This window comes from Orcinus orca, chromosome X (genome assembly GCF_937001465.1).
Source record: "Orcinus orca chromosome X, mOrcOrc1.1, whole genome shotgun sequence".
Lineage (NCBI taxonomy): Eukaryota > Metazoa > Chordata > Mammalia > Artiodactyla > Delphinidae > Orcinus > Orcinus orca.
The window spans coordinates 132,028,161-132,054,413 of NC_064580.1; the positions used below are offsets into that span (position 1 = coordinate 132,028,161).

At 37.8% G+C, this 26,253-nt stretch overlaps 1 protein-coding gene across 2 annotated transcripts; it reads left to right on the forward strand.

The window, feature by feature from the left end:
* The first annotated feature begins 1,141 nt into the window (after positions 1–1,141).
* LOC117198840 (protein eva-1 homolog C-like) lies at positions 1,142–20,481 on the forward strand. 2 transcript variants are annotated; one of them, XM_049705168.1, is made up of 6 exons: positions 1,142–1,282; positions 6,434–6,642; positions 7,976–8,709; positions 10,682–10,825; positions 12,506–12,577; positions 19,286–20,481. In XM_049705168.1, the coding sequence occupies exons 3-6, from the start codon at positions 8,658–8,660 to the stop codon at positions 19,663–19,665; spliced, it is 648 nt and encodes a 215-aa protein (XP_049561125.1). In that variant the 5' UTR covers positions 1,142–1,282; positions 6,434–6,642; positions 7,976–8,657; the 3' UTR covers positions 19,666–20,481. The 2 variants fall into 2 exon arrangements, with proteins under 2 accessions (XP_049561125.1, XP_033272728.1); XM_033416837.2 differs by lacking the exon at positions 1,142–1,282 and having other exon boundaries at positions 5,505–6,642.
* Positions 20,482–26,253: the final 5,772 nt, after the last annotated feature.

Consider the following 26,253-nt stretch of genomic DNA (forward strand, 5'->3'; position numbering starts at 1 on the left):
TTAACGTTACAGACTACTTTTACTCAGGGATTTTCCTCAGCCCCTAATTTATATTTAACATTTTTAGTTAATACTTTTCTTTATCATCATTTTAGACATTTTATAATGAGGAACTAATAATCTATACACATACAAACAATTTCCTAGTTTCTATTTTATAAAAAAAGATTTTCACACACAGCAATACAAACTCAAGTAATATTTGTATGGGATCCTTGAACTGGAGGTGAGTTCTTGGATATTCTTTGTGTATATGTTCCCTCTACAGGTAATGGTTTGACTTCATCGGCTGCAGTACTACAACATTAGGCTATAGACAAGAATTTCGCATTACATATCAAACCTACCTTATAGTACATTAAGTGGATGGGATTAAGGCAGGCAGAGAAGTACATTATTTCTCTTTTTTTGTCACTACAATATTAATTCATTTTTAATATAAATTTATTTATTTTTGGCTGCATTGGGTCTTAGTTGCTGTGTGCGGGCTTTCTCTAGTTGCTGCGAGTGGGGGCTACTCTTCGTTGTGGTGGCCTCTCATTGCGGAGCACAGGCTCTAGGCACATGGGCTTCAGTAGTTGTGGCGTGCGGGCTCAGTAGTTGTGGCTCATGGGCTCTAGAGCGCAGGCTCAGTATTTGTGGCGCACGGGCTTAGTTGCTCCGTGGCATGTGGGATCTTCCCGGACCAGGGCTCGAACCCGTGGCCCCTGCATTGGCAGGCGGATTCTTAACCAGTGTGCCACCAGGGAAGTCACTACAATATTCTTAACCGACCTCATTTTTCTAGTGAAAGCCAAAACCATAAACTAGTTCAATGCATAATACCTACTTAGGCTCTGTTGGCCCTTCAGATGATCAGTTAAAATGATGCATTTTGCATAACTGTGAGAAATAGTCTTTCTTTTTCTTCTTATCTTTCCTTTTTTCTCTCTGGGTATGGATCTCTCTCTCTCTCTCTCTCTTTCTCTCTCTCTCTCTCTCTCTCTCTCTCTCTCTCTCTCTCTCTCTCTCTCACACACACACACACACACACACACACACACACACACACACAAGAGACAAAGAGTGGACTCTGTTTATAGACAATGAGGGTCTTTTAGAAGTTTGAGGCTAGTGATTCTGAATCCCAGTGCCATCGTGAGCTAGATGCAGGCAAGTGAGGAAACACGGCACCAAATGGCTATTCTAGGACAATTTCTGAGATGCACAGGCTTGCATTTTCGATCAGTGCTGAGTTGTCTCTATTTGGCAGTTGTGCTGGAAGCAGTCCCAGAATTTTCAGGTGAGTTGATACTTTCTGATGCTCTCTTTTCTTTTGGTACTAGGACAGTCTCCATCCCTACCCACCACACGTTTAGTTATTACTGTTACTAGTTATTACATTTAGTTATTTTGGTATTACTCATTACTATTGTGGAATGAGTATAGAAAACATCTGTGAGTTGATACATCCTAATATCATCTGATCAGCACCAGTGAAGAGGAAGGGAGCTGCACTGAGCCAAAGTATTCTTAGAGCACAGAGAATGAAGCTGATTTTGGAGTGAAATGTAAGGGAGAATAAGAAAATTGATGTGAGAAGATAGAAGATGAGATTTTCCTCATTATAAACCCAAGAGATGCACTTGAAAAAAACTCCACTTTCCCAAGCATTTCTTGCTGTTCTGCGGACATGAGAGTCTTGTGTTTATATGCAGAAGGAAATTGTATGCTGTCAGGGAACTGCTAAAGCAAGAAAAGGAAGTCAAGAATAACTGGCCTATGAAGTCTTCTGAGAGAGATACCAAATACCTCTTTTCTGCAGAGGTCTGAATATTATTTGGCTTTTGTGAATGTTTCAGAGTTAGGCTTCTTCCTGTTGATACTGAAACTATCCCCAGAGCCCAGGTTATAGAAAAATTACTTCAGAGAAAGAAATGGGTTCAAGATTAAATACTTTCCTGGAGAACAGCAAAATGGAGTCTTCACCAGCAGAGCAAAGTAGATCCTTAACACAATTACCTTAATGATTTAGGCCAGATGTCTTGTCAGCAGGAGACAGCCTGTATCAGATTTGGAGGATTTTATGCCTATGTTAACAAAATTCACTACAAATATATCTTTCCATTTGGTTTATGTAGCCACAGCTCTTGACAGCCCTTCCCTCTGCTTCCCTCCAGAGGACTCTTGGGGACATTACATAAAGTGACACTGGTGAACATCAGCCCTGGCCTAAGTGTCAGGAAAATGTATTCTTTCCTTGCTATATAGATAGGGAAACTGTGGTTGACTCTGGGGACAAGTAAGTGGAAAAGCCAAATCCACTCTTTTAAACAATATGATGATTTGTATTATTCACAGCATCACTAGAGCTTGTGAGATAACTAAATTGTTAACTGTTCTTCAGTTTATTCTGAAGCAAGATGGTGGCTCATGATTTAATGTTGGAAACTTATTGTTACTGTTATTTAGTTGAGTCAAGAGTTTAAATGCCACATTTAATGCTACTATCTTTTTAAATTTGTTTCATTTTTGAGGATTGTATTTTTGTTGTCGTTGAAAGTATAATAAGGTTCTTGTTCCAACTCTAGAAAATACGATCATAACTCAAAGCCACTAGGATCCAGAGCCAAACTCATACTCTTATTATTACCTTTTCGTAGAAGAGTAACTTCAGACAGAGAGAGATTAAGTAATTGAGGGAGAAAGGAAAGAGGAGGTCAGTGCTCAAGATCTAGTACCAAGTAGCAGATGTGAGGAGGGGGCATCAGGGTATAAATAAGAGATGAGTTGAGGGTTCTGCACCTGAGAAGTTCAGAAGTTGGTCAAGAGGTAGAGAGCACAAAGGATGGAGGGTACCAGTTCACCAAAGAGGATGTGAGGAATTGAAAGCTTCTGTCTCTTCTGACTGGGGAGTTGTTTACATTTTGCAAGGACAGGATTGTTAGATTCCATGCCTGTGTGGGATTCCACCTTCTCCCCTCAGGCCCTCCCTGTTGGGTAGGTCATAGATGAACTATTTTCCATATTTTCTCAGTAAAAGGCTACATTGTACTCTGGAACAGATTTTAGGTAGGGTATGAGATTCTGTGAACTTGTATACCTTTCCCATTAAGTCATAGGCTGATACCTTTCCTATTAGATCATATATCAGAATTGGCTTTAATGACAAGTGATTCTAAGATCCCTACATTACATGATCTGATCCTCATCAGAGTATACATGTTCTGGTCATTTGAATGGGTATAGGTGTGTAGAGTGTAACAGGAAATTAAAATAAGCTAAATGTACCAATAAAAGTTGAAGATGAGTGGTTGTGCATGAATCCAAGAGCAGAAGGCAACAGTGTAAAGTCAAAAGCCTAGATTTGAGTTCTAGCTCCATAACATATTTTTTTATTTCTTATCAATTTCACCTGTTGATTCTCTCTGTATTCTGAAAGTATTTCTCATACTAGTCCTTCTTGTAATATATGTGATTTTCTGTAATGATGACTTATCTTTGCTGCTTATGTTGGTTTAATCTGTAATCATCTTCTTTCCTTACCTTCTCTCCCTAATCCATTTACTTCTTAGTTTCTTAACTTTCTTATTTGCTCCATTTTTAATTTGTGCATTCTCATGTGCATGTCTTTCATCAGCTCAGGAACGTTTTTCTTCCAGCTTTAAATTTGTTTATTTCTTCTGCTTGTTCAATAGTAGGCTATTCCTCAAAAAACATCAAATATCAACATATTAGCTTACCATTGTCTGCAAAAGATTATCTAGTTCATCTTTATCAACAATTTGATCTTATACACCAATGCATTGTTCTTGAATTATTTAAGACTCATTTTTTTATCCATAAAGTAGATATTATACCAACCTTATTTTATGAATCTCCTTTCCACCCAACTTTGTTCTCTCCTTGTGATGTCCTACTACTATTGTAAACAGGACTCTTTTGTGGAAAAAAAAACTCAGAAAGTTTATTCTGTATTTTTTAGATTATTATTATTATTTTTTTGCGGTATGCGGGCCTCTCACTGCTGTGGCCTCTCCCGCCACGGAGCACAGGCTCCAGATGCGCAGGCCCAGCAGCCACGGCCCACGGGCCCAGCCACTCCGCAGCACGCAGGATCCTCCTGGACCGGGGCACGAACCCGCGCCCCCCGCATCGGCAGGCGGACTCTCAACCACTGTGCCACCAGGGAAGCCCGTGTAGATTACTTTGTAAGATATGCTCTTTTTCTGAGTTAACTAGCTGCTCTTCCTTTCTCTTGTTCTTCATTAATTTTTAACTTAAACTTCACATTAATTGCTTTTTTCTTTGTTCAATTTCAGGAAATATTGAGATTTGTCCTGATTGTCTTTAGCTAGAGTGAGTTAACTACCTTTAGTTCTGCTCTATGTCTGCTTGCATCTTAGTCTACCCTACTTTTGATATCTACAGTGATATTTTAGCTTGACTAGAATTCTAACAGTTTTCAGTTCACATTACTCTACACTACTGATATGACTGCTTTATCCTGGACAAAAGTCCAGGACCGAATGTCTTCACTGGAGAATTCTACCAAACATACAAAGAATTTACACCCATCCTTCTCAAACTATTCCAAAAAAATGGAAGAGTAGGGCACACTCCCAAATTCATTCTATGAAGCCACCATCATCCTGATACCAAAATCAGACAAAGACATTACCAAATAAGAAAATTACAGACAAATATCTTTGATGAATATAGATGCAAAAATCCTCAACAAAGTATTAGCAAACTGAATCCAAGGAGGTATATAAGGATCATACAACATGATCAAGTTGGATTCATTCCATGGTCACAAGGATGGTTCAACATATAGAAATCAAATAGTGTGATACACCACATTAACAAAAGAGAAGACAAAAGCCACACGATCAACTCAATAGACCCAGAAAAAGCATTTGACAAAATTCAACATCCATTCATGATAAAAAACAAACTCTCACCAAAGTGGGTATAGAGGGAACATATCTCAACATAACAAAAGGCATTTATGACAACCCCACATAATACTCCATGGGGAAAAGCTGAAAGCCTTCCTGCTAAATTCAGGAATAAGACAAGGATGCCCACTCTCACCACGTCTATTCAACATAGCATTTGAAGCCTTAGACAAGCAATCAGACAAGAAGAAGAAATTAAAGTTATCCAAATTGGAAGGGAAGAAGTAAAAATGTCATTATTTGCAAATGACATGATACTGCATATAGAGAACCCTAAAGTATCCACACAAAAACTGTTAGAACTAATAAATGAATTCAACAAGGTAGCAGGATACAAGATTAATGTACAAAAATCTCTTGCATTTCTTTAATAATGAAATAGAAATAAAAAGTAAAAAAACAATTTCATTTTAAAAACACGTACAGGGCTTCCCTGGTGGCACAGTGGTTGAGTCTGCCTGCCAATGCAGGGGACACGGGTTCATGCCCCGGTCCGGGAAGATCCCACATGCCGCGGGGTAGCTGGGCCCGTGAGCCATGGCTGCTGAGCCTGCGCGTCCGGAGCCTGTGCTCCGCAACGGGAGAGGCCACAACAGTGAGAGGCCGCGTACCGCAAAAAAAACAAAAACAAAAACAAAAAAAACAAAACAAAAAAACACGTACAAGAAAATAAAATACTTAAGAATAAACCTAACCAAGGCGGTGAAAGACCTTTACACTGAGAAAGTATAAAACATTGATAAAGGAAATTGAAGATGATTCAAAGAAATGGAAATATCTCACTTGGGGTTGGGAAAACTGCTGCCACTCACACACAAAAAATGGGGCTTCTGTTAGTAAATAAAGGGAGAAATAAATACTGTGTATTTCATTAAAAGTGTCTGATGCAGGCTGATAAGACTTGAGACCATGGAATAGTATCCTGGGTTTCAAAATAGAAGAAAAGAGTAACTGCCAGAAACTACATTGTACTCTATTTTGTTCAGACTCATCTGATATTGTTTCCAGCACCTTAAGAAGTTTATTGTCAAACTAGACAGGATTCATAAGAGATTTCCACGTATGGTGAGGAGTTTGAAAACCATTTAGAAAGAAGAAAAGTTGAGAAAATTTGGTTTGTGATCCAAGAAAGTCCAAGGAAATCACTGTGCTTAAACATCTAAGGAAGCATCACGGGAAAGCGGGTTCAGTCCTGTTCTATGTAACTCCACGTAAGAGAAGTAGGATCATTAAATAGAAGTTGCAGCAGGCAGGCCAGGGTTTCAGTCAACATGCGAAAACACTTTAACAGAACTATCCAACAACCATGTTTCAAATTCCCTGTTACTAAAAGGTGTTTAAGCAGATGCCAGAGGACCAATTGCTGGGATTCTGTAAAAGATATTCAGGGACTGTGTGGCGGGCTAGCCAAGATGAAATTGGAGGTCCTTCACCCTACACAAAATCGTTTGGGAGTTATACAGTATTTTGCTCCATTGTCTATATCTCTAAAGTTCCCTCAGGCTACCTAAAGAAAGTCCTGAAGAACCATACAGCTCATGCCTGTGAAGGAGAGAAACTGGGAATCACTTGCCCACAAAAGACATCTATCAGCATCCTTTCTGCTTTTTATGGTCGTAAAGTTCCTGGTGAAAACTTTTGTCCAACTCTAACTGGTAAGACCAGTGAAAATGCCACCTGTGTGTCAGTCACAGCTAGACAGGTAAGATCCAACTTCTCAGAAAGCAAGGGCCCCAGTAACTTTGCATTCAAAAGGAAACCTATCTAATTTTATTTGATAAAATAGTAGATTAGATATGTAATTACCAGGGAAATGTGAGTAAAATGGAAAAGAAAGAAATTAATCATAGATGGCTTGACTACACCATTTAGATTAGAAGAGTTTTGATTTTAGTTACATAATCTTAATTTGACCATTTCCCTTCCTCTCTCATATAATAATAGCTGACATTTTTTGAGTACTAACTATGTGCTAGGCATGTTGTTTGGCACAGTACATGAGTTCTCTCCTTTAATACACATAACCACGTGAAGTAGGAAATATCTTTAAATATCATTTTATAGATGAGGAAACTGACGATCAGATAGGTGAACTGATTCTCCCAAGGTTACACAGCTATTCAGTGATAGAGGTTATTGGTGACCTAGATAGAGCTGGATTAAGGTATCTATCATTTAGGAAGCTTCCTAGGAGCGCAGTATCTAATAGAAGCTAAAATATACCTGGAATCAATTGAGAACATTATAGTTCTCCCTAGAGGCTAATATATAAGCAGCTTCCTGACTGACATCATTTAATCCTTATCTGCTTGAGAGAATACACTCTCCATCTTTACTTTCTTGGTAGCAATTCACTTAATCTTATTCCTGCCACCACTAACTCCACTGAAGTCACTATTAATCCTCATGAAGTTACCTTTGATGGATACTTTTATGTTTTAATCTAATGTGACTTCTTGGTGTCACTTGACATAGTCTACCATTCCACCTTTCTTTAAACACTCAGTTCCTTTGGTTCTCATGATACCATGCTCTCTTGTTTTTTTTCTCACCTTTAAGTGCTGCCTCTCTCATTCCCATTTTAACTAACCACAATAATTGTTCGGCTACCTGGTGTTTTTAACCATTTCCAGAACCAGAGAGTATTCAACTTGTCCATATATTAAAAGCTTTCATTTCTGTATAAATTAGATCTGAAAATAGCCTTTTGCTTAACTTGTGCCAGGAATTCGTATCTCTATTTAACATACAAAGAAATACAATTTCACAGAGGCAATTTGTTGATAATCACATAACAAGTAAGTAACAGAGCTGTAATTCAAGGCCTTAGTGTTTATGTCTAATCCATAACTATATATACATTCTCTTCTAAGAGTTCAGTAAATAGAATGTCTAGATGTCAGGGGAAAAAGAAACATTTTATTGGAAAGTTAAAGAATTTAACTTTTTTAAATTTTGTAAAATTCATTAGTGGAAATAACACATTGATGTGAACTTTTATTCAGTAATTTCTCTCTCTTTCCCTTCCTCACAAGAAACTCCTGGATGAGTGCAAGGACCAACGCTGGTGTCAGATATCTGTGAATAGTCAAATGTTTGGACAAGATCCATGTCCTGGCACATACAAGTATCTTGTAGTATCTTATAAATGTAGACCAGGCAAGTTTCACAGCGGTATTTAAAATCAAGAGGGAATTTACCAAAAAGGATGGGACCTACATAGTTTGTGGGCTCATTTCTAAGTGCAATTTCTGTTTTCATGCTTAGCAATTTAAAAAGCACTGCATAATACCTTAAGCTGTATAACCCAGAAACACAAAATACTTCTTGGTGACAGAGGCTTACTTCTATTCTATAATTAAAGAAAGATTTGAAATTTACCTAAAAGTAAGAGCTTTAACCCTCCTCTTATTTAAAAATTTTTCATGGAATCCCAAATTTGGGTTGTAATCCTTCTGATAGCCGATTTCTACAAGTTCAGATGACTCTATTATATATTTCTCCTCATTTTAAGGAGGCTTAAACTATCAATGCTTCAAAACAGTTTAAAAATATAAGTGTTGGAATGTAATACTGAATTTGAAAGGGAATCTAAAGTATCAACCTTGTTTCCTAGTGAACTACCGAATAAAGACAGTATGTGAGAATGGGACGCTGAGGCTTCGGTGCAGAAATAAATCTGTCTTGACAATTTTCTCTGCAAATTATGGCAAATTCATGGAAGGAAAACAAGAATGTGATGTAATGAATAAAAATGGACCTGTCATAGGTATGTTGGAAATAGAAGACACACAAATCTACAACAGACTTTTCCAAATTCTCTGTTCAACATTAGTGACTTACTGAACTTTAAATAATGGACTAATATATTCCAGATCACTATGATATCCAACATATAAGCAATGTTATGAGACTAGCATTGAATATATAACATGTACATTCTCAGCTGGTTCAAAACTATATTATGAGCAAGAGTATAATCTTGATCAGCTAGTTCAGAGCCACAGAAATGTTGGTTTTGAAAGCTATGCCTTATATGTTTTGCAGAGACAGTGTGGGTGTAAGACAATGCTTAGTTTTAAAATGTGCAAACTCAGTAGCCTCTGCCTACTCCAATTTATTCTGAAGCGTATGCCATAGAAAAAATTAACATTCTTAAGTATTTAATTGGAAAGCCCAGTTACATTGACATTCTCAGTTAATAATGCAACATTGTATCACATTATTGCTGAAGTGTGCTGAAACTTTAGTATCAATAAATAGGGTCTGTGTGCAATTTCCAGTGCCATAATTTCTGTCTTTGGCCTATACTGCTCTCATTTTCAGTGATGCTGCTCTGTGATTATTGTTGCATTGTGTTGCTTCCTGGTATATTCATGGTTCTGTAGAAGGCATGTTTCTTGAATGCTTCAGGTCAAAAAGCTTTGAATAACCTTTGTTGATTTGCATAAACCTTGGCATAGTTCAGGGCAAAATCTTCATAAACCTGTTCCCTATTACACAGGATTATGCACAGGATTATTTAGTTTACCTCTGGTCCAGCGATTCTCAATCAGAGGTGATTTTAACCTCTTTCCCAAAGACACTGTGTCTGGAAACATGTTTGGTTCTCACAACTGGGGGCAGTTGTTACTGACATCTAGTGGGTAGAGGTCAAGGATGCTGTTAAACATTGTACAATGCACAAGACAGCCCCCTACAACTAAGAATTATCCAGCCCTAAAAGTCAATAGTCCCAAGGTTGAGAAACTCTGCTCTAGTGATAGAGCATAAGATACCTCTGACCTGGCTCCCTCATCTACACTTCAATTCCTTCTCCCGTAAGAGACAGAAGAAAATTAATATTTAAAAATGTTAGCCATAAGCATTTTCCAAGTCACTAGTCAGTACTAATATCTTTAATTGCTAAATACATATAGATACTGAAAATCTAAAATAATACACTGCAAACTCTATATTCAGAGCAGTAAAAAGAATTTGAGCTGGTAGGAGCTTGGAGAAAATTAGAATCTTTAAAACCCTTGGCAAACAAAAATTGTATTGCATGTTTTCAAGTACAAAAATCACAAGAGTTTCTTTCATGCATTTCGGAGGAGAGAAAACCTAAGACTAGGCACTATTTGATATTTTCCAAGAACCTGGGAGGTCCTATGGTTTTGCTTCCTAGGGAAGATAAGCCAAGATGCTGGCTTCTCTCTAAGCCAAAAGACAATTCTGGACCTGGTGTTGTGTTAAAGCCTGGCAGTATGATGTGACAGAGAAAAAAAATCAAGATTACTCTTTCCATCCAAGAATAATGTGCATTTGTTGCTGTTGCCCAGCATCTATTTTCCCGTCCTACCAACATCCTGAATTTCCTATTAGGAAATTATTAACATCGACTATAGTCTAATGGGACAATACTATTCACTAGTCAAGGAGTGGGCATGCTAGCCAAGTCAGGCCAATCCAGTAGATATTCTTTCCATGATCATTTGTATCTCAAGTAAAGTGACAAAGAGGATAACAGTATCCAGATTCATTTACCCCAGTGGTGATATCCTGAATAGACTGTTTTGACTGCAAGACCATCCTTTTAGTTCTGTTTCCTTGAGACCTCAAAATATTTTGCATTTTTAAAAAAAAAAAAACACTCTCAAGCCTGCATTGCAGAAATACCTATTCTTGTTCTCCTATGCATTCTACGTCTTTTTTTCTTCCCAACTCTCAAATTATTTGTTTGTTTGAATCCTAACCAACAGAGTGCTTAGCTCCTGATGCTCTACAAAGAGTCTTGAGACAGTGCCAAAAGAGAGAAAACTGTACACTGTTTGCAGATACAGCTACTTTTGGTGAACCTTGTTTCCCAGGAGTGAAGAAACAGCTGCAAGTTTCCTACATATGTGGTAAGAAAAACAGGGTATCTCTATCACTTAATAAATTACTGTGAGAAAGCTACAGTATTATAAGTTATATTTTACAATTACAATAATAGCTAAAATCTGTATAGCACTTTTCAGTTTAAAATTTTTTTGACATCCATGTTTCTCACTTGATTATTACAATAATCCTGTGAGGTAGGTATGTATTATTCCCATTCTATAGAAAAGCAAACAGAGGTTCAGAAAGTAGAAGTAACATGTTCAAGGTTATACAGTTATTAAGTGACTTTGATTCCATACCTGTGAGATACTCAGGATAAAATTATAAGTAAGCAGGTATATATATGCATATGGATCTGAGGGTGAGGCCAGTACTGAAGGTATTAGGAGATGTATCTTTTGGGGATGCTTAGGTACAAGCGGTAGAGGTCAACGTAAGCTGACTGAGCAGAAAAAGAGTTTATTAAAAGGGCAGTGGGTGTCTCAAAGCAGTTATTGAGAAGGACGTATAACCTGGCTCAGCTATACACCAAAGAAGAATGCCCCAAACTGTACTTTGGAACTTTCTGGTAAGAAAAATGCTTATTCCACTAAACAGCTGCTGCCACCAAAGAGAGAAAACTTATGTCTCTAGCTTCCAAGTCAATCTGGCATAGACACATCTGATTGGGGGAGCCTAGGTCATGTTACAAATCCCTAGTTGTAAGGGAGATTGGGAAAGTCAGTATCTAGAACTTTCATCTCCTATGACAGGAGGTAGATTTTTCTCTGCACAAAAACCCATAATGTGAGTTAATATTGCAGTCATAGAAAGGGGTTAAGGCTTTGAGTAGCCAAAGCGGTTAACAGAGCTATCACTCATATATCTTAAAATATGCTTACATTCTCCTTAAAAGGTTAATGATATTTATCCTACTAATATTTATAGAACGGGGAAATCTCCAAACAATAAGGTGATCTAGCATGATAACTGTTGTGTATAGTTTGAAGAGAAGAGGGGCTAGAACAAAGTCCAAAGGAATATTAGCCTTAAGATACTTGCAGAGAAAAAGAGATTTCAAAGGGGTCTAAGAAGAGATAAGTGAAGTATGAAGAAGATGAGAAGAATGTGATGTGAAAGCATAAAGGGTGACTGATGGAAAGGAAGAAGTAATCAACTGTGCCTATAATGTTAAGAGGGACAGTGAGATGAAAACTTAGAGATAGCTCTAAGGGGATGTGAGATCAGAGAAATTTTTATTTTTGATTTAAAATATGTCAACATTTTTCTAAACTGAGAGGAAGGAGCCATTCCATACATCAAAACAATGGCCTCATCTTCTTCGGTTTTTGGCAAATCCTCATTTTGAAATTGCTTCAGTCCAAACTCTTCACTACTTTCCAGTTCAAGAGTCCTTAGTACTTAGTGTACACTCCTTACTTCTGTGCTTTGAAATTTCATTAGTACATTTATTTCTTCCTCTGTTCTGTGACAATGCCTAGACTATTACCTGATTCAATGCTTAGAATTTATTCCATGGAAATAAATAGGTATGTTAATGCTGTCATTTAAAATTCAGGTTTAACACTAATTTAGTCTCTCACAATATATTATTTTTTTAATGAATGTCTGCCAAATATAAACTTTCTATCCATCCCCACTATACGAACAGTAGCTGCAATTCCCATGCCAAATTTTCTACTCCTTGATGTTTTGCATTTCAGTGCCTATAAAGTTGCTGCAACAAATGGACCATAGCTCACTGGACCCATTTACACTGTCTGATTATATATATGGTAAGTATCAGAAGACATTCTGCATAGTAGGACTGCCTACAAGTGAATGATTAGAAATGGAATAGCTAAATAGTTTTATTTAATACAAAATTTTCTTTTCTTTATCCTTTCCCCCTTAAAAAACTTGGATCCAAACTGATCTCTTGCAGAATGGCTTCCTGTAAAATATCTCTTCCATTCTGACACAGTCATGGGAATTTAATCTAGTCTAGAGTCTTAAGTGCAAAAATAAAGCCTTGTAAAAATAGAATTTAATATTTGAAATGGTACTTTATTGCCTAACTATTGGAAATCTTGCCTAGAATGTCTGACAGTGGAGAGCTTCTTCCATACAGTAGATCCCTTCCATACAAACAATCTCTGGGACTCAGATGTTATATCATAATTAGATATTTAAATTATAGAGTTAAATTATAGAGTTAATATATAATAGCAGAGTCTAAGGTGATTAGTCCAAACTTCATTAATATTTGACTCATTCTCAAATGGCAAACTTCCTCCAAAAAGTTTTCTTTTATTTCATTTTTTGCAGATTTTTGGAGGTATAATTTACATACCATAAAATTCACCCATATTAAGCATACAATTAGTGATTTTTAGTATATGCACAGAGTTGTGTAACCATTACCACGGTCGTATTTTAGAACATTTTATTACCCCTAAAAGAAATCCTGTACCCAGTAGCAGCTTATATTGGATTCCCAAGAGACCTATTGACTCAAAAATAGTTAAGAATACTGATACATTAGCAGTCCAATGCAGTTTTCAAATGATGTCAAACGCCATAGACCTTTTTGGTGAAAGTATATGTAGAAGGGTGAATTTTTGAGCAGGTCCCTTATAGATGCTCCTAGATGACTCTGTCACTCCAACATACCCAAAGCTGGCCAACAAACTGGGGAGACAGAATAGGTTACCACCCCCTTGAGACACATTTCCCATAGGGTTGACTCACTTCCTATATGGTCGTCAGGAAAAGAAGTATCCCTGCTCCATCTTATACAAATTACTCTCACAAACATGCATGCATCTTCATTCCTTGAGATCTCTGGCACATGGATGACAATTTTCTTTTCTGTAGTAATGAGTGAAGTGTTCTGTTTGTGACTATTAGATCAATATTATTAATTGTGTTGAGTTTTCACATCCCTCCTTTACTCCTGTAAGTTTTTAAAAAATATTTATTTATTTATTTTTATATTTATTTTTGGCTATGTTGGGTCTTCATTTCTGTGCGAGGGCTTTCTCTAGTTGCGGTGAGCAGGGGCCACTCTTCATTGCGGTGCGCAGGCCTCTCACTATCGCGGCCTCTCTTGTTGTGGAGCACAGGCTCCAGATGCACAGGCTCAGTAGTTGCGGCCCACGGGCCTAGTTGCTCCGTGGCATGTGGGATCTTCCCGGAGCAGGGCTCGAACCCGTGTCCCCTGCATTGGCAGGCAGATCCTCAACCACTGCGCCACCAGGGAAGCCCTGTAAGTTTTTGATTATGGACGTTGAGGCTATGTTATCACTTGCCTAAGATATTACATCATCCTGGTGTATTGACCTTTTATTTGTATGTAGTGACCTTTTAAGTCTTCAGTAAGTTTTATTACCCTAACGTCTATTGTGTTTGATGTTAATATAGTTGCACCAACATTTTTTGGTTTGCATTTTCCTGTTATAGCTTTAAAGTTCCTATTGCTTTCTACATTTCAGGATTGGCATATTTTCATTTTATTCTGATTTTCAAATTTATTTGCATAGAGTTGAGCAAAGTAGACTCACATAGAACTTTTAAACTTTTAATTTTGAAATAACTTCAAACATATAGAAAACTTTTAAGAATAGTACAAAGAACTCACCTAGGTTCTCCATTTAAAAATATTTTTTGTACATCATGCAGGGACTTCCCTGACAGTCCAGTGGTTAAGACTCTGGGCTTCCACTGCAGGGGGCATGAGTTCAATCCCTGGTCAGGGGACTAAGATCCCACATGCTGTGTGGCAAAAAATTTTTTTTTATCACATTTGCTTTGTTATTATATCACCTAACCATCTATCTCTGGGTATATATCCATAATACTATTTTTCTGAACACATTGAGGATATGTTGTAGATTTGATGTCCCAGTATTCTAAAGTAGTTCAGTGTATATCTTTAAAACTACAAGCATCTCTCATTCATAAGCATGGAGCAAAAACCATAACCATTAATCCATACAAAGACATACATACAAACAATTGTATATCCATAAAACCCTTGAAATCTGGGAATTAACACTGACAAAAACCACCATTTAATCCAGATACCCTTTTCAAAAATTTCCAGTTGTTTCAATAATGCTCTTTATAACTATATATTTTTTTCTGATCTAGGATTCAATACATGATCATATGTTGCATTTACGTTTCATGTTTTTAGTTTCAGTGTAGTCTCTTACAATCTGTAACAGTTCCTTGGTCTTTTCTCTCATGATCTTGACATTTTTGAAGAGGCATAGACCCACTGTTTTGTAGAATGTCCATAAGTTCAGATTTGTCTAGTGTTTCCTCATGATTAGATTCATGTTATGCACTTTTGGCAGAAATACCGTAGAAGTGATGTATTTGTCCCATTACTGATCTTTGAAAACTTGGTTAAGGTCATGGGTCCCAGTTTTCTTTACTGTAAATAAATTTTCCCTTTGTAAGTAGTACATATCTTGTAGGGGGATGCTTTATATGAATGTCTTGTTCCTCAACAAACTTTCACTCACTATCAGTGATTTTTGCCTGGAAGAATTATTATTTTGGTTGCAAAATAGTGATTTTCCAATTCTCACTTCTTCTACATTTATTAGTTGTAATTCTTTTTTTTTTGTGGTATGCGGGCCTCTCACTGTTGTGGCTCTCCCGTTGCGGAGCACAGGCTCCGGACGCGCAGGCTCAGCGGCCATGGCTCACGGGCCCAGCTGCTCCGCGGCCTGTGGGATCTTCCCGGACCGGGGCACGAACCCGCGTCCCCTGCATTGGCAGGCGAACTCTCAACCACTGCGCCACCAGGGAAGCCCAGTTGTAATTCATTTTTAAAAAGAGGTTTCCTTTCTCCTCATTTATTAAGATACTTTCATTGGTTTTTAAATGCAGTGTCTAGATGTGGATTTCTTTTTATTCACCCTGATTGGCATTCATTGGAATTACTGAATCTGTGGATCTCATCAGTTCTAGAAAATGTAAGCCTTTATTACTTTATAACTTTATATATATATATATAACTATATATAGAATATATATATAATATATATTATATATAAATAATATATATTATATATATAATATATATTTAATATATATAATATATAATTTATATATAATATATAACCTATATATATAATATATATAATATATTATATATGATATATATTATATATATAAATTATATATTATATATATAATATATATAATATATAATTTATATATATAATATATATAATATATATATAACTTTATAAAGTTATAACTTTATAACTTTATAACTATAATAACTATATATTACCTCTGCTCAGTTTTCCTCTCCTCTCCCTCTAAGCCTCTGATTAATCATATAGTAAAGTTTCATACTCTATCCTTCATGTTTTTATCTCTTGTATTTATTTTTTATCTCTCTGCTGCATTCCAAATAATTTCTTCTGGTCTATCTTCCAGTGCTCTAAATTCAGCTGTATCTGATCTGCCATTAAACCTATCAGATTAATTTTAATTAAAATTATTATATTTTTATTTACAGAATTCCTTTTGGTTCTTCTTCAAATCTACTGGGTCATTTTTATGGTTTTTGCTTTATATGCATATTTTCAATCTCTTATTTACATAAAATATATTAAACAATGTTATTTTATATAGTGTTCCTGATAATTCCTTATGCTCCAAATCACTATACTGCTTCTGGATCCTTCAGGAATTAGGAGTAGGTTGGAGTATGAGAGAGAAGTAAGGAGACAAAATGGTTTTAACTGAATAGTGCTGTTGTAATATGGTATTAGTGCCCTGTAGGTGGCAGGTGCCCTAATGTTGGTTGTTTCCCTTTGGGGATCCTTTTGGGATGTTCAATACTGCACTCTTTCCGGACATAAAGATGTACTCTTTGTCTTACCTCTCATGAACCTACACAGCTTTTAAGTTTCATTAGGTCCCATTTGTTTATTTTTCTTTTTATTCTCATTACTGTAGGAGGTGGGTCAACAAAGATTTTGCTGTGATTTATGTCAAAGAGTGTTCTGCCTATGTTTTCCTCTAAGAGTTTTATAGTGTCTGGCCTTACATTTAGGTCTTTAATCCATTCTGAGTTTATTTTTGTGTATGGTGTTAGGGATCGTTCTAATTTCATTCTTTTACATGTAGCTGTCCAGTTTTCCCAGCGCCACTTATGGAAGAGCCTGTCTTTTCTCCATTGTATATCCTTGCCTCCTTTGTCATAGATTAGGTGATCATACGTGTGTGCGTTTATCTTTGGGATTTCTATCTTGTTCCATTGATCTATAGTTCTGTTTCTGTGCCAGTACCATACTGTCTTGATTACTGTGCTTTGTAGTATAGTCTGAAGTCAGGGAGCCTGATTCCTCCAGCTCCGTTTTTCTTTCTCAATATTGCTTTGGTTATTTGGGGTCATTTGTATTTCCATACAACTTGTAAAATTTTTGTTCTAGTTCTGTGAAAAATGCCATTGGTAATTTGATAAAGATTGCATTGAATCTGTAGATTGCCTTGGGTAGTATAGTCATTTTCACAATATTGATTCTTCCAATCCAAGAACATGGTATACCTCTCCATCTGTTTATGTCCTAGTCACATTCTCTGATGTCCACTCTGGCCCAACGGAAGCAATACACTTTATCTTTCAACCAAAACTTGGGCAGTGAAGGCTGCTCATCACCAAGTGTATCTCTGCTTTGTTATTTCAAACAACTCCAGCTAGCCTCTTGTTTCTGGACTTCTTTTTAAAAAGAGCCCATTACCAATTTCTGTGTCCTTCAAACTCCAGGGGATACAGATAAAGCTTGCTCCAAAATTCTCTTAAATGTTTTACTTCAGTAGTAGTACAAGGTAGGCCTGTAAACTTTTTATCTCAGCACATCCAGCAGGGATGATGTGGGGTTTGAGGTGACACATCCATACTTTATGAGGGTAAAAATTTCCTCATGTGAAAAAGGATAGTGTATGAAAAGCACTTAACTAGGGAGGGGAAACAGCACTCCACACACTTTCACCTGATGGAAGATGCTTCAAAGAAGTTTGTGCTACCAGCCTCTTTCCACAAGCACTCTCTCATTCTTTTATATAGCCTGGAGATGGATGATTACGAGCTAGAAGTCACAAAACTGTTTCGGAGTCAGCCCTTTAGAAGTCCTGCTCAGATAAATGGTCAACTACCTCTCTTTAATGTGGAGGTACTTGGACCTATTGTTCTCAACAGCAATTCTGTGGCAGGAAAATTCCTATTCTAGTATCCGTTTTTATAGTGTATTTTCTGAGTCTTATCATAATATATCTCATGTTTATAATAAAAAAAAAGACAAAGATAAAAAGTTAATCCAACTCTCGGTGGGAAAGAAAGGCTATCTGGTCATTTCATAAAAGATCATAATATTGTGAACATAAAACTGCTCTAAAAAATAAAGTCCTTTTAAAAAAAACAAAAGAAAAAAGATAATACTGTATATTTAATGTTATCTGCTTTTTTCCAAGTAAACTCTCAGTAGCAGTTTCCCGTCATAATAAATAAATTTTAGATATCCAAAAAGACAGCTAATTATAGGTAAAGGTCATAAAAAGATAAATTCTTCTTTCTGAGTTGGTAGCAAGGGGAGAAATATGTGTCTCTGGTGCACTGCGTTGCATTTAATATGGAACTGGTGTGAAATAAGCACCTTCTTTGAAGGTAGGAATAGGAAGTGTACCATTTTATTCTCTGTACTTTGAACTTTGACAAATGAAAAATGCGTATCCAACTACTATCTTTTGTTTGAGACATTAGGAAAAAACCCCACTAAACCATGCTTGGGCTCCACATTTATAAAGATTAAATAAACACGAAGGCCCAGTCCAATTCTTATTCAATGTCTTAGTCTGCTCAGGCTTCCATAAGAAAATACCATAGACTAGTTGGTTTAAACAACAGAAATTAATTTTCTCACAGATCTGGAGACTAGAAGTTTCAGATCAAGGTGCCAGCATGGTCAGTTTCTGGTGGGAACTCTCTTCCTATACTGTAGACATCTGCCTTCTCACTAGATGTCCTTAAATGGGAAAGAGAGAGAGAGACAGAGAGGGAGGGACAGAGAGAGACAAAGAGACAGAGACAGACACAGAGAGAGAGATCCTTATGTTGTCTCTTGTTATAAGGGCACTAATCCCATCATGAGGGCCCTACCATCATAACCTTATCTAAGCTAATTTTCCAAAGGTTTCATCTCCAAATACCATCACATTGAGGTTAGGGCTTCAAAACATGAATTTGGAGGTAGCTACACAATTTAATCTATAGCATTCAGGAATACAAAACCATCAAGAGACTAAAGAACTGGTTTGTCATTTATTCTTTGTTTGTTTTAGTATTTCTCATATCTGCCCCATTATAGAGTATTCTCAGAAGGATCTACCTTGGCTAAGTGATGAGATCAATAAATACTTGTCTCCTTGAACAACGCCCATGATCCTTATGGGTCACTGGTTTATTGTTTTCCTCACAGGCATCCCTGAGAAAATGGGCCTGTATTTCCTGTGCGGTGTCTCCGGAGGTCTTATCTTTCTATTATGCATCTTTACTCCCAAAGTGACCTTTATCCAGGACTTGAAAGAAGTTTTCTGGTGTATAAATTCCAAGTTGGGCAAGAGAAAGCTACAGGACCAAGAGGAAGAAGAAGATAACCACAACGATGACAGTTCTTCTGGCTCCTCTTTCCATCATTTTACTCACACCTATCCAGCCTCAAATAGCCTGTTTTGCCCTGAACTGACTGCAGTTTTAGAGCGTGCAGCTAAGGAAAGAAACCAAGAAAGAGATGAAATCTGGATAGTCAAAGAATCTAGTCCCTATGCCATTTACAAAGTAAAATCCGCCACAAAATAAAATGACCCAGAATGTGCTATTTACCTGAGTACCAAGTGTAAAGACAGATGATCGTATGTTTTAAATACAGAAATGCCACAAAATACTGGGTAATAGGGATGGAAAAGTATTATTGTTAATACATCAATTTTCAAAGGTCTGATTGAGACCATGAGCTTTCAGGTTACAGCAAGGCCCCATAAGCTATATGACCATACTAAATTTTTTAGAAAGGTCTACAAAAAGGAAAATAGAAATGAGGTTGTTAGTGTGAAAGTTTGTTAATAAGCAGGGGAGTAAGCCCTGGAATTTTTGGTAGATAGGAAAAGAAATTACAACATATAAGCCTAGGATACTACCTATATCAATGAGTTCACCTGATGAAAAGATACTTTTAAGCATATATTTAGGATTTTATAAAGGCTCAGAGATGAGGTGGAACAAGCACTTGACAAGTAGTAACAGGACACGTGAACTTCAAGAGGTCACTCAGTTTCTCCATTTTATAATCTATAAAATATACTTACAATTATGATTGTTTAGAAAATCAAATGGATTATTGTACGTAAAGGTGTTATATAAAATGTAATTTAGGGTGGCAGGAGTTACTATGTTCCAATTGTTGGCACTTTAGAATCTATCTATATTCAAAGGCAAACCAGCAAAAATACTAACCTTATGTGGTACAGTGGATTATTCATTTGTGGATTGTCAGGTGTTAAATACTGCCCATTAAATTGTCCTTTTTAAACAATTCATTCATTTAACATCTCCAAATGCTGGGTATTGGTGATATAAAAATGAATAAGACAGCCCCTGCTCTCAAGGAGTTCACAAATTAGTCAGGGGAAACTGGTTCTTAAACAGAATACGGGGGAAGCATAAGGTGCTAATGTGCAAAGGGCTGAGGTCAGGGAGAAGGCAAAATAATAAAGAATATTAATAACTAAAACATACAGGGTAAAAAGAGGTGAGGCTACGATTGAATCTTGTAGGATGACTAAAAGTTTGCTAGGCACACTAGATGGTGGGAACATGGCATTCAAGGAAAAGGAAAAAGCATGTGAAAAGGCACAGAGGCAGGGGCAGGCATGGCACATTGGGGGAACTGCAAATAATTATATATAAGATAATGTGTAGAATAGTGTGCAGTTTTTAAGGGCCACTCTGGGTTCAGTATGGAGATTCAATTAGGAACAAGGACAAGAGTGAAGGCAGGAACATGTTAGAAAGAATATTTTTAAACCTTTTAGAAATGTTTAGCTAAAATATATATAAATATATTTTAATCTGTAAACTTGTATTGATATTGACAAATTACCCACAAAAGTTACTCCCATAAGATAGACACACACCAGTGTATGAATGCTCACTTCTCCACATCTTAACAATGCATACTAAAAAACTAAGGGAATCTACCCCAAATATGATTCTCACCTTCCCTCCTATAAGCCTGAATTCTTTCTATATCTTTATTTATTGTCTTTTTCACTCATGCCTGAAAGTGTGAAGCACAATTTCTTTTTAAGTCCAGCTCACAATAATTGCAAGAAGTGTGTGTTTATTTCTGCATGTTTTCTTTTTAAAAAATTTCAGAAATACAAGTGTAGATGATAATATAACAAATAACAATCTACTTACCACCAAGTTTTAGCTCTAAAGCTTCACAACAATAGTTGAAGCCCCTGTGTATTCTTCCTTGATCTCATTGCCCTTTATTCCTCCAGTCCTTATTCCCCAGAGGTCATCATCACCTGAATTTGTAATTTATCATCCACACACAGATTTTTATTCTTTTGTTACATATTCATGGATTGCATAATAATATCAGAGTGCTGTTCTGCCTTTAAAAAAACTTCATATAGGGCTTCCCTGGTGGCGCAGTCGTTGAGAGTCCGCCTGCTGATGCAGGGGACACGGGTTCGTGCCCCAGTCTGGGAAGATCCCACATGCCGCGGAGCGGCTGAGCCATGGCCGCTGAGCCTGCGCGTCCGGATCCTGTGCTCCGCAACGGGAGAGGCCACAACAGTGAGAGGCCCGCGTACCGCAAAAACAAACAAACGAACAAAAGAAACCTTCATATAATTGGTAATATGTTGTACATATCTTTGTGCAGGTTGCAGATTTCACTTAATCTTATGTTTGGGGAATATGTCCACTTGGGTGATAATGATGATGCAAATTGTTATCAGTTGTGGCAGGATTTACTACCTGTGCAGTGATTAGAAAGATGGTGAAGTCACTAGGCTCATTATGTGTCTAGAGATGTGCTGTCAAATAGGGTAGCTATTTGGCCACATGTGGCTTTTTACATTTAAATGCAAATTGAATGAAATTGAAAATCAGTTTTTCAGTTCCACTAGCCACATTTCAAGTGTTCAAAGCCACATGTGACTAAGGGCTACCATATAGGACAGCACAAATAAGAAACCTCTCCATCATCACAGAAAGTTTCTATTATATACCAAATGGTGGGATTTCTATTATATCCCAACGTAACTCATTTGTTTCACTCCTACAAAAGACAGATGGGTCATGGAAAATGACAGCAGATCATCACAGATTTAATTCGGTGGCAATATCAATTGCAGATGAGATTTCAGATGTGTTGTGAATTCTGGAGCAAATCGACAACCCACAAAGTTTCTTTTCTCCAGTTCCCCACGATAAGTAAAATCAGAATAAGTTTGCATTTATAAGGAGTATTAATTTTACTGTCCATCCGTCAGGGCAATGCCAGATCCCTTGTTTTTTGTTGTGAGTTGTGATATATATATATATATATATATATATATAAAATGTCTGCCATAAGGAGGGAGATTAAACTCTGTGGAAATTCTATGGAAAGTCAGGATATTACTTCTTAAGTGAGAGCAAGTTGTTGCACCTCACACTACTTATGATTAAGAAAGAGGCACAATAATTGGTGTGTCTCTTTGGATTTTGAAGACTGTGTACATTGATTTGTATCCTGCTACTTTACCAAATTCATTGATTAGCTGTAGTAGTTTTCTGGTGGCATCTTTAGGATTCTCTATGTATAGTATCATGTCATCTGCAAACAGTGACACTTTTAGTTCTTCTTTTCCAATTTGGATTAATTTCTTTTTCCAGAATCCTCTAATCTCTCCCTCTTTTCTGACTAGCTCCTTTCCTTTCAGTAAGAAACATGCTCAGGTCCACTGTCCCCTTCTGAAAATCAATATCCTCGACTGCACGGGTCTCCTCCTCCTCATCTGCCTCACAGTGTCAAACTGTGTGCTTCACTGTAGACTAATCCAGCTGGGCCCTTTCTGGGGACACTTCAGTATCAATATCCTTAGATATTTTTCTCTTTCGTTGGTCAGATGGCCCACAGAATACTCCTCCAGCTGCCGGAATTTTAGGGTCAGAGTTGGAGAGGACTGGGGGTTTATAGCTTTCAGCGTGCATACCTCCACTTGAGCCCTCTGTTTTCAATATGAGACTCCAGCTGTTGTTCCAGCTGTTGGGAACTCCCAGTCCAGATTGTCTCTGCTTTACCCTCTGTAGAGAATATAACACTTCAGACTTCTGTCAGGGCAGGGAAGGGCCAGACACTCAGTGCAGGCAGGCATCAACTACAGAAAGGGATTTTGAAAAGAATCTACTTCTTACTTTTCAAAAACCCTCATTAGTTTGGTACCCACTCCCCCTTCACCTCCCCTTTCAGAGTTACCTGTTGCAACCTTTGAAGATTCTTGTGAGGAGCAAAGGGGAGTTAGTAAATCAGGTTGTTTTCTGGCTTTTCCCACGAAGGGCTTACAATTCCTAGTTTGTGGACTTCTTAGTTGTCTCTTTTCCTGCTCTTCTAATCTTTTCAAATATCGTTTTATAGTAGTTTCAGTGGGGTTTTGGAAGGTGGTGAAGTTAGATGTGGAAGTATCATTGCAGGCATGGATGTCTCCCTGCCTGCCTCATTCACCCTACACATCTTTGTTATCAAGCCACTCTCCCTAAAACACTCCAGACTCAGCTTTTCTCATCAGGCTCTCTGATCTCTTCTATGACCTTTCTGCTCTTTCAGCTCTCAGCCCCCGGACCACCTACCCAAAACCAACTTCCTATCCATAAAGGCCATGCTTGAGGTTCAGGTGCCTTGCCAGTAGTTCTGCAATTCACGACCTGTCTACTCTCTCTGACCCTTAGCATTCCACATATTTTTCCAGCTCTGACTCCCATAACTTTGCTCTTTCTCTCTAAGTAGAATGCTGATTTCTATCAAACACAGAGGCTAACCCTGGTCTCTGCTATTTGTTCAAATACTGATATTGGTGACAATGATAAACTACTAAGTACTGAGTGTTTATTATGTGCTGCTCACTATGGAAGACACTTTATACATATGACCTCATTTCATTCTTTACCACAGGTTTATCAGATAGATGTCATTTTTTACCCCATTTTGCAGGTTAAGAAACAGAGGCTCAAGGAGAGAAAGTGGCTTCCCAAAATTTGCCAGGCTAGTAAGAGACAGAGGCTGAATTCAAGCCAAGGTTGGTTCAAGTCCATGCTCTTCCTACAACACTATGCTGCCTCAGTCGAGGTATGAGAGAGGGAGCTAGAAAGCAGAAGGTGAGAGGACACTGAGGACCTGAATTGGAGGGAGTTAACCACCATCAATGGGGCAAAGGGTAGACCATAGATAATGATGGGGCTAATACAGAAAAGCCTTCACTGACTTCAAAGATGTGCATAGCATTGACCCTTGTGATCTTCACTTGTGCACACGATAAATTACCATGCTTATCCACCCACATAGAAAAGTTAGAACACTATTAATCAATATAATACACACACACGGCTTAAGACAATGTATCACAATTGTAAGAGATGTTTGATTAGTTTTTTCGAGAAAGGAAGCTTGGATTCTGTTAATCAAGCTGACTTTATACTGTTTCATAGTCTGGCACAAAAACAGACACGACAGCGATGAGCCTGATCCACCAAGAAAGTGTGCAGTCATATTCTGCAAACTCAGTTTAGGGAATCAGGGAAGAATAATAGCAATACGGAAAAGATCTCCATTCAAGATACTGCAGTAGGTTCATGCTGTGGCTAGCCTTGTGCTCCAAACACACAGCAATGACGGCAAAATATCAAAAGGTAAAATAAAAAAGGAATGGTCAACATACACACAAAAAGGATAATTGCCTCTGTGCTGAAGCAGCAGGCTTTTGCTGCACTGGAAGCAAACAATGGTGTCTAAAAGAACTATAAGCAAGATGGAAGCTCACTGCTTAAAGCCAAGAAGCAGGATGAAATTACCCACCAACCCCTGAATGTAAATCAGGAAAAAAAGAGCTACTACCAAATCTCCCAGCATCTTTGGCTCTGGTGAGCTGCAACCTTGAAGAGGTGAGGACACAGACACAGGCTGACCTCACAACTAGGAGCTGAGCCGAGCCATCAGCTGGCTCTGTGAGTGGATCTTCAATATGCCCAAGAGCTTCCTGGGGCAGTGATGTGAATAGGTCCTGTAAGGTCCTTTTTTTTTTTTTTTGCGGTACGCGGGCCTCTCACTGCTGTGGCCTCTCCCGTTGTGGAGCACAGGCTCTGGACGCGCAGGCTCAGCGGCCATGGCTCACGGGCCCAGCCATTCCGCGGCATGTGGGATCTTCCCAGACCGGGGCGCGAACCCGTGTCCCCTGCATCGGCAGGCGGACTTTCAACCACTGCGCCACCAGGGAAGCCCTGTAAGGTGCTTTTGATCTTAACAACTGACTGGTATTTTGCAAGATTGTGGTAAGAAGGAAACATGCTGAATAGGTTGATTGATTTCCTTCTAACATCAAGGTTCCACCTTTGAAAGAGGTAAAATTAGAGAAAGTGAAGAAAAGTTTTTAGAAAGTTGTGGGGGGGTGTTTGTGGATGTTTGCAGAGTATTTGCAAAACAAATGTAGATATTCTCATGGTTCTTTTAAGATTTTTTGGGAAACACTGTAACAGTGGAGATGATTATTATCTATGATTGGTCAGCTAGACTGTGTAAGTATGGGAAAGGGGGGTAGGAATTAACATTTATTGAGCAATATGGCAAATTACTTTAAAGCATTGTCTCTGTGGCCAGACTGTGAAGGTTCTAATCCAAACTCTGACACTTATTTAGCTATGTGATCTTGGGTAAGCCACTTAATCTCTCATTGCCTGTATTTGTTTATTTCTAAAATGGGGATAGGGTTGCTGTGGGTATTAAAAGCACTTAGAACTGTGTCTGGCACATAGCAAGCACTATGTAAGAGTTAGCTATTATTATTGGTCATTATTATGTGCCACAAACATCTTAGTTAATAATCAGAAATTTGTCACAAAACCCTGGAGGGTAGGTATTTTCCTTACTGTACCCATATAAGAAAACTTAAGCGATGAGAGGCCAAACAAAATTACAGAATGGCACAGCCCTTAGATGCTACTTAGTCCAAGGCCTTCATTTTAAACTGAAGAAGAGAAAACTGAAGAGCAAAATGCAGCTAGCAGCAAGAAGGAAGGACCAACAGTCATGATCTGTGTGGGACTTTCCCAGTTTTAAAACTGTAAGTTCTGCAGCCCAGGAAACCCCTCTCAGTTTGCGCACACTTGAATGCTTGGTCT

Bases quoted from the DNA above. Each gene is read 5' to 3' on its own strand.
- LOC117198840 (XM_049705168.1), top strand. From the start codon at position 8,658: ATGGAAGGAAAACAAGAATGTGATGTAATGAATAAAAATGGACCTGTC. The intron at 8,710-10,681 runs GTATGTTGGAAA...CCTAACCAACAG, and splicing joins TAAAAATGGACCTGTCATAG to AGTGCTTAGCTCCTGATGCT. The intron at 12,578-19,285 runs GTAAGTATCAGA...TTTTCCTCACAG, and splicing joins ACTGTCTGATTATATATATG to GCATCCCTGAGAAAATGGGC.